This window comes from Monopterus albus, unplaced genomic scaffold (assembly GCF_001952655.1).
Source record: "Monopterus albus unplaced genomic scaffold, M_albus_1.0 scaffold359.1, whole genome shotgun sequence".
In the NCBI taxonomy this organism is placed as follows: domain Eukaryota; kingdom Metazoa; phylum Chordata; class Actinopteri; order Synbranchiformes; family Synbranchidae; genus Monopterus; species Monopterus albus.
In genome coordinates this window covers 222961-232010 of record NW_018128239.1, presented here as the reverse complement: position 1 = coordinate 232010, position 9050 = coordinate 222961, and the positions used below count along the sequence as shown (strand labels likewise).

The 9050-nt window shown below is 41.1% G+C and overlaps 1 protein-coding gene across 1 annotated transcript in view; it reads left to right on the top strand.

Moving 5' to 3' along the window:
• Positions 1–320: 320 nt before the first annotated feature.
• The window catches only part of cacng2b (calcium channel, voltage-dependent, gamma subunit 2b), a 53514-nt gene continuing 44784 nt past the window's right edge, over positions 321–9050 (top strand). Inside the window, exon 1 of the mRNA XM_020625571.1 lies at positions 321–646. Within this exon, the coding sequence (XP_020481227.1) occupies positions 436–646 (211 nt within the window). The 5' untranslated portion in view covers positions 321–435. The remainder of the gene's footprint in view (positions 647–9050) is intronic.

Genomic DNA, 9050 nt, shown 5'->3' with positions numbered 1-9050 from the left:
CCAAACTGAGGCCTGAGATGACCGCAGACGCAACGAGCTAAATCCTCCATCTTCACATTAGCTTGGCCTTATTCAGAGTTTGACGTTTAGAGGGCTTCCAACTCAATGAAGTAGGCCTAGATCCCAGACCAGTTCTTCTGTGGGATCTGCTAGAAGTTTATGTTTTTTGGTCGGCGTTTTTTTCCAAAGCAGGGCAACTTACTGCCACTAGAGGACTAGAATTTGTAACTTTTCAAACTGGGGGTTCTGTTGTCCCTGCCAAAGTCTGTTTGACCCAGGTGTTGGGCCAAACAGTCACCCACCCACCCCCAAACTCGTCCGCCCGACGCTGCTCGCCCCCCGTGTTCCGAGCTGGCGTGGCGACGCAAACTCACAAATATTTACTTCCTATACATCAAGAGGAAAGGGGGCCCCCCTTTCGTGGAATGCGGCAACATGGGTGTGTTTGACCGCGGAGTTCAAATGCTGCTGACCACGGTGGGGGCCTTCGCTGCCTTCAGCCTCATGACCATCGCTGTGGGGACAGACTACTGGCTGTACTCTCGTGGCGTCTGCAAGATCAAGAGCACTAATGAGAATGAGACCAGCAAGAAGAACGAGGAGGTGATGACGCACTCGGGCCTCTGGAGGACCTGCTGCCTGGAAGGTGAGCCGGAGATGTACAGATATATACTGTACGTGCACAGATAGAGCAACAACACCCCACTCAGGTACACAGGCAAATCGATGACTACATGCCCACACACACACACACACACAATCCTGCATTTACACTCACATGCCTACACATATGCACACATGCCAACACGAATCACTATGTTCTCTGCATCCAGCATTTCCACACATGTATACGCTCACTCTCTAAACCACACACGCACAAATCTATCTATCTGCACACTTCCTAATAATAACATGCAACCTCTGACATCATTGCTTGTTTTGCCAAGTATTACAATCCATTCTGTATCTGCACTGTCTTTCATTCCAAAACAATATCTTTCATTTGAAAAATACTTCTTTCTCTTTAGTAAAGTACAAGGACATTTAGCCTAGTGCTGAAATGTTGAACAGTAAATACAGTTTCCTCCTTAAAGATTATAAGGACAAAGCTTCCACCAAATAATCATTTTGGTTGTATTCTTGTCCAGGCTGTGGGTTGTCAGTCTGGTCTGTCATGACCGTTGTGCAGATTGCTCTTTTAATCATCCCAGCAGAAAGCAACTCAGCTCATTAAGCAAACTGCCAGACCAAACCCCGCAGGGCACATGAGGTCCACTGAGGTGTGCAGCTGACTTGTATGGCCATCAGTCCCGTTATAAGCTTGTATTTTTTGTCATTTTACACTTTATTGGAAGTGTCATGGTGTCACATACTTGCATTGTTCTTGGATGATGAGTGATAAAGCCAACAGGAGACTACCAGTCAGTGTCCCCCTGCACTGTAATGAATTTTTAAATATGGATTTTGAACCCCATTTCTGATAGAGGAACCACACTGAGGAGGAAGAATTACTGATACCTATAACATTCCATCCATATACTGTATATGGGTAGTATAAAATATACTACGCATAGAAGATATATTTCAAAAGGTTTCCTGTAATCAAGCAAGTGAAAGTCACCACCTTGTATTACTTTATGTTGATGATGAGGTCCGACTGCGCCGCACACTGTTGTGTGTGGGGCCTTGGTTAAAACCATTATCTGATTGTGTGATGGCTTTACAGGTAAAAGAAAAAAAAAACACTGAAAAAATTTTAGCTTCCTCCTTAGTGAAAAAAGTTGCAATTTGAAATAGTGACTGTAAAGAAACTGGTATATACATTTGTTAGGGAGCTGAGATCGAAATCAGTTTAAATGGGGCATAAACTTAACTTTGCCCTATTTGACGTGTCTTTAAAGACATTATTGAAACATGCATCCAAAAAAGGGCTGGATGTGTGTATGAGAGACGACATGCATGCATGTGAAACAGCTAAATAATCACATCATGTGTGAAGCAGTGTATTTCAGCTTGTTTCTAACACTGACCTTAAACTCGAGTTCTAACTCTCCAATAATTAAACAGTGGGCCAAAGTATTCTGAAGTTTAAAACCTGAGCTGTGTCTTACAAGGCTGGCACACACAGAAGAACACACCCACATACTTACACCATGCCTGTGCGATGCATCTTCATCCTGAATCACACAATAGCCAGATTCACCTGATTCACAGGACAAAGTCATCAACTGGTGACATGGATTCCATGCATTTATATGATTTCTCCCACAGTAAGACTCTTATTGTTGTTAATATGGGTTCATGAGAGTAGGAGAGGCAGAGATACCGAGAACAAAAGATGATTTAACTTGGAAACAGCTGCCCTAGTGCCATATTTTCCCATTGAAGTGCTAATATGTACCCAATGCACTAACGCTGTCTTCATGTTATATGGAAGCTTTTATTGTAAATACCTCCACATCAACACTGACGTCAGTTACCTGAAGTGACAAATGCTGCTGAGACAAAACTCTTCACTTAGCTTGATGTCATAATAAGTACCCACCTACAGTATTACGCATGGACTGGCTGTTTGTGGAACTGTGTGCATTCACACATGGTGTCGATGCTGTGACGTCTCTTATTGTGACCTCACATTGTCACCCTGGTTAAGTCAGACAACCTGATCCTGTCACGCAGTTGTTTATGTATCGTCACGAGGCTTTAATGCAACACTTACATCTTCTTTAATACAAATTACAATGAGCTCTACACCTCCGTGTATGAGTAATCATACAGAGGCATGAATAGCGCAAGTCCCTGTACATGTAGTTATCTTCACGTACTCTGCATCCATGCTGCAGCGTGATGGAACAGTAAGCTCTTTGCAACATGCTAGCCTAATTTCCAGATCTGACATTACAGAGAAATGAGCAACGCTGGAGTTCAAGTAAAACACATGACATTTAAATTTTGTAAACGGTTGTTAATTTAATGTCAGTTCACTTGTCAGCTAATGAAATCTAACCCCTTATTTTGTAGAAAAATGCTGAAGCTGCAGCCTTGTCATTTACTTTTGTCAGCTATTTTTGCACCTGACTTCATGACATTATACTCTGATCTCATGCTACACGCTGTCATCTTTACTGTTTCACACATTCACCTTTTCTGCAGCTTCATGCAGTTATTTTACACCAAAGTTTATACATATCTAACATTTAGCTAATGTTTTGTTCCCTTGTGTGTGGTTCATAGCAGGTTAAACTATTCCTGCATCTGGGTCTTTTCAGGTTCTGAGAGGTGATATCCTGCTGCTAACAAGGCAGATGTCACCGTATGCTGTGCATGTGCAGTGAAGCTGAAACATTACAACAGAAAGGCAGCTGTAAATCACAACTAACAGTAATCTCCAGCAGCCCCCCAAAAATACATTTTCTCAGCGTTCCTAAGTACTAAATCTTGGCCTTCTTCCTTTGTCACATCTTTATTCTGCTGCAGTAGCTAACTTCGTTTTTAATATAAGCCTACAGCTGCTGAACAGACTGAAATATATATCTTGAAATGCTGTGGACGGTTTCTTCACTTTCTCCTAAAACAAATCTTCATGAAACTGCATTTTATGATAGTTATTTAAAACAAGTTTACCCAACCATGTGCCTTTTTGTAACCAAACATATTTTCCTAGCTAATACTGTTGCTACCATTTGATCTGTTTGGCTTCTAAGTCACACAGACATCCACAGCTTTGCTATCATTTGTATGACTACTTCTCCTGCTTGCCATAAACATCACAGCTTGATTCTGTGTTATGCAGATTGCTACTATTTTAAAGCTTCTGAGCTTCTGGCTATAAAATGGAAACACATTTTACCTGGTTCCAGTTTGTTTCCATCAGTTTTACGGTTGATTTTACATTTTTATTGATCTTCTTGGACTCTGTCAGTCTTGCCCCTGGCAACATCTCAAACCTATTGATGCTTAATGAGGTGACAAGGTCAAGGTCAAGGCTCTGAGGACTAAAATAGGACAGGCCTGGCTATTCCACTGTGTAAGTCTAGCTCTAAGTAAAAGAAAGTGGCACAGCTGTGACAGGAAACTGTGGCGGAAATTTAATGTCAGGTGAAAAATATATGGCCCTGCTGGCAGCTGTTAGTCATCTGAGTCCTCATCAGAGTAAAGAACATGTTTGAGGAAGCAGAGGGTGTTTGTAAATCTCATCACTGGACAGAGGAGAACATGGGGGACTTTTAAAGGCTTTCAGGTCAAACCACGCTTCAGTTACAGAATGAAATAAAAGACTATTTGACTGGCAGGACACTATGTGGCTGCAGTTCAGAAATGTGTTTGTTGTATTTCTTCAACCATATTAAAGTTAAGTCGCTGTAAACTTTTTTCTATGCTTCCTCTCAGTCCACACGTGCACAACAGCCTTCAGGCAGCACATCTGAAGTGCAAGTGTATTTAAATCAACACAGCTGCGGCTGTGCTCGTTTACATCGGTGTTGGTAAATACATCGCTAGGTAAAAAAATTGCAGAGCCTCAATAGCTTAAGCACCTGATGGTAAGACACAAGAACACACCTACAGGTTGTGACACAAATGCAAAGCGTTTCTCTTTCCACTAGTAAAACAAGACTCAACTATGGTTGTATGAAATGTGGAAGGGACACGGAAGGTCATTTCAATCGCCAAAGAGCAGTTTGGTAGCCCTGCAGCAGGAAACACTCTCATGTAGGCTCTTTGACCTGCCACCACAACCTCTGCAGTGTTGTTTGGTAATAAAATATAAAATAAAATAACAGCCAACACAGCATCAGACCCACACTGGTCATGCTTTTTGCTGACGAGCTAGCCAATGCTAGCTCGTCAGCAAAAAACAACCACATACCTGAAATGTCTTGATGATTAGTAGTTAGTGACAGAAATGCCTTAGTGTTGTAAACACCGGCCTCTGGAGCACTAAAACTTTGCTCTCCCTGATCTATTGTCATTGATGTTGAAATACTAATGCTAGCTAATGCCTGTATTCAAAAGGAGCTCAGGCTCTTTGTTTTCAGGTCACATACATCATCCAGGATGAACACGAACTAAAGATCATAACTGTCCGTGACAGAATAAAAGAACCTCATAAATGCCAATGGTTTATTTAGTTCATGACCAGCGAACAGAGGTGTGTTATTGTAGTGAATCTTTTGTAGGCCTACATGTTTTTATCCAAGCATCACAAACAGTCTCTTAAGAAGCAGCCGGTTTTATATGAAGTTATTTCAAACAAAATAATAAATTATAAATAAATAAAATAAGTACCTCGTTTCATACCAGTGCTTTTCCAAGCTCTGTTGATAATTGGCTAATTTGGTGCAGGTGTAATAAAAGCAACCTGTGATCATTTTAAATATGAGGTCATGGGAATTCGTTTAAGTGTGGAACTACTTGGGCGCTGGTTGGCTGTGGGTTTGAGGACAGAACATGTTTAGTTTTTTAAAACAAAAAACAAAATCTGGGCCGAGGTTGCAAAATTGTATCAAATCGCCAGCACATTTGTCGATGTGAATGCTGCCACGCCAACTCACTCCATGTGACATGCTTATTTTGCTCGCTAAGTGGCTTTACTTTTCACACTCTAAGCTCGCTCCGTGTCCTTGGCATCGCTCAAGATTTGAAATGGTTAAGAGCATAGAGGAATCTGAGAGAGAGATCCAGCTCACCCTGCGTACTGTGCCTTCAGAGCTACAGTTGCTTTATAGCTGCATGGTGCAGAGAAGAGAAAGAGGAAGAGAGGAACTGGGAGGTGTTGAAAAAGAAAAAAAAGAGGGAGAATAAAAGAACAAGAGAGAGGAAGAGCAGGCAGCCCTGGTTTGCTGTCACACCCCCTCAGGCATTCTGCTCTATCTTTAATCACACAGGCCTACGTTCTATCTAACATATCTTGCTTTTAACATAATAAATCGGAGCGTATGCTTCTATTTTAATGTCCTGGACTTGATGTACATGACTGACCAACTGTTTCATGTTTGTCTTCACTGTAACATGTTAGCATCACAAAAAAAGGAAAGATCACACATTGTCCTTCTGTATTGAGCTCTGAGTTCTGTATAGCAGGTTTGATTGTATTTTTACCTTCATGCTTAGGTCCTGTATACAAACACTAGGTTGTGTGTGTGTGTGTGTGTGTGTGTGAGGCAGGCTGTCTCAGAATTGGAGTGCATTACGGAGATGACATTAATTATGCTAATAGCCATGAGCTCCGTTAGTTTTGCCGCACTGATTGTCAACAGAGCCACTCCACACTGCTTCTTTATCTAAAGCCCCGGCTGGTGATATGCCAGGATATGGGGTAACTAATTACATGGAATCAGATTACAAAAATAATCTTCTTACATAAAGAAAAGAAATGCAGACCACCTCTTTATCTAACGCTCCAGTAAATGGCTCTGTGGATGAGAAGCACAAAAGACATGAACTCTGATTAGTAAAGTAATCTGGTTAGAAAGAAATCACATGATCTTTCATAGTAATCACCAGTCAGACATACTGTAGGTAGGGATGGGGACTAGCAAATTACAAAAAAACACACTGGTGCCTTATCTGAAGCGTCATCATTTGACATGATGGGTTGGAAAGTGATGATTACAAGCAGATTTATTGAAAAGTCTTCTGACTATGTGTGATCTGGGATCTGTAGGCTGCCAGATAGGAAAACATTCTACTGATGAAACCACAGACAAATTAAATGATGATTATATGATGATTTAGGACGATAGTTCTGTTCACACTGCTCAAATTACAGCCTGCACACAATGCACCTGTCACTGCGTCCTGTGTTGATGGGTTCAGTTCAGTCTCTTGGTCAGATGATGAACACACCTGTTTTTATTAATATATATTATATATTTTCTGATGACATTCTGTGTTCTATACAGCAGTTGTCATATATAGGAGTGTTGTATGAGCTGGATCTTAAATTTGTATATAGTTATTTACTTTCTTGGCAAATTGAAAATTGCTGCCATTCATATTTTCTGTCTGTTAAATAGGAAACTGTTGGCTAACAGTTAGCCTGGATCTATCCAAAGTAAAAAAAAAATACCTACCAACACCTCTAAAGCTGACAAATTAACACATTTTATGTTGTTTTTTAATCTGCATACTAACAGAAAGAGAGAGGCAGGCTGGCTGTTCTCCTCTGCTACCAGCCTACATATGCTAAGTTAAACTAATCGACTCCAAGCTCCATCACCACAGCATAAATATGATGGTGGTATTCTTTTCATTTAAGTCTTGGCAATAAAGTGAATTGCTGATTGCCAGTGATGCACGGCTCTTAAAGTAGCGTATTGGATATAGACTAATAAACATTGCCAGCTTGTCCTCGTTCTCAGGGCCTTGGATACTGACAATATGTCAAATAGTCATTTACTATGGACGCCAAAGGCGCCTTTTAGCCAGGGATGTAAGAGGTGCTTGACAAAACATTTGTATTTGATGCCCTGGGAATGAAAACACGTTGACATTCCCTGCTGCTACATTCACATTTTGTATTTTGGATATTTGTTGATGCTATAAATTAACTTACAGTGAATGAAAAAAAAAGATTATTTCATGCATATCTGACTTCACCAGTTTTAAGGAGAGCAAACGTCAACGCCACAGTCCCTTAATAAAGCTGCTTAAGATTTTAAACCGTCTATTATGATGTATGATTGAGGAGTGCTGGCTAAGAAAATAAGAGCCATTGTTGTGCCTCTGCACTGAGGCTGGCAAACATTCAGCATCCAGCAGCGCTCTGTGGGTGGGCTGTTGTTGATACTGTAATAGAAGTGAGTGACAGGTCGCGGCAGCTGTCATGCCTCAGCCGTCAGTGTGCTACACACAACCACCCGACTCCTGGAGACTCCTCTTAACAAAGCAACAGCCTGTCTGAAATTATTTTTAGCTTCATAATTTATTTAAATGGTAATACCAGTTTATTTCATATGAAGCTGTAGACCAGTGTTTCTGCAATAACCAGTGGTTGTTACACTGCACTTATACATTACCTCCATTCATTCTGTTTTAAAAAAATATGTTGCCTTGATGTGAGGTGTTAATAAGGTTTACTGCTGTTTCCCCTGTGTGACACCATAAAACCATAATAATGCAGTAATTACAGTATTGCAGTCATATCAAAATGATAATACCAGATGCTCTCAATGTTCAGTGATATGTAAAATGCAAAAATAGTCCCTATTAAACACCATAATTATCCTTTATTGGAAAAATTACAATTCATGTTTGGCTCCTCATGATGTATCACATTGTCAGTTTTAATTTTTGTATATTTATGTTTAGTGTGGTTGGTTGGCCATGTCGGTTTGTGACCTAGCGTTTCTGTCTCACCCAGAATTAAAAAAAAAACGTGTTTAAACAAGATTTAGCCGCACAGCATGAGTTTGTGTACTGACCCTCCAATCAGTCAGGTATTTCACTATTTCAAGTAGTGAATACAGAATTATCTTTGGTTGAAAATCACTCTGACACCTGGAACATCATAACAGATGCTGTATCACTGCAGTGACAAACAAAACTGCAAAACTTAGGAGCTCATTTCATGTCTCCTCGTATTGTTATCATGCAGCATTAAAATATCTCTGTGTATTAGTTCTCATAATGGCATGTGCATAGCACTCAGCCTCAGCCTCTCAGTGTCCATGTAGTGTCCATTTAGTCCACACACTCGTCCATCCAGCAGCTGCCAGGTCTGCTCCAGTTGGATTCACTCAGTGAGCCTGTCACCCTGGACGAATGGCCCTGTGTCGGTGGTCCAGCTGTGAAGGCTGGCTCCAGAGATTCAACTTGTCATGAACTTCTGTGATGGATCTTGCCCCAGGACAGTCTCTTGTTCCTATGCACAAACCAGAGCTGCCCCGGGGGCCCCAGCCTTGACAGGTGGAGCTCAGCAGGCTCTAAGTGCTGCTATTAATCTCCATCGCAGCGGGTTTGAGGGTGAGCAACTTATATGCATGACAGGAGATATGTTTCTGAGAATGAGGTGCGAGTGTCTGAGAGTGTGCTACCAGCATTCAATTGTA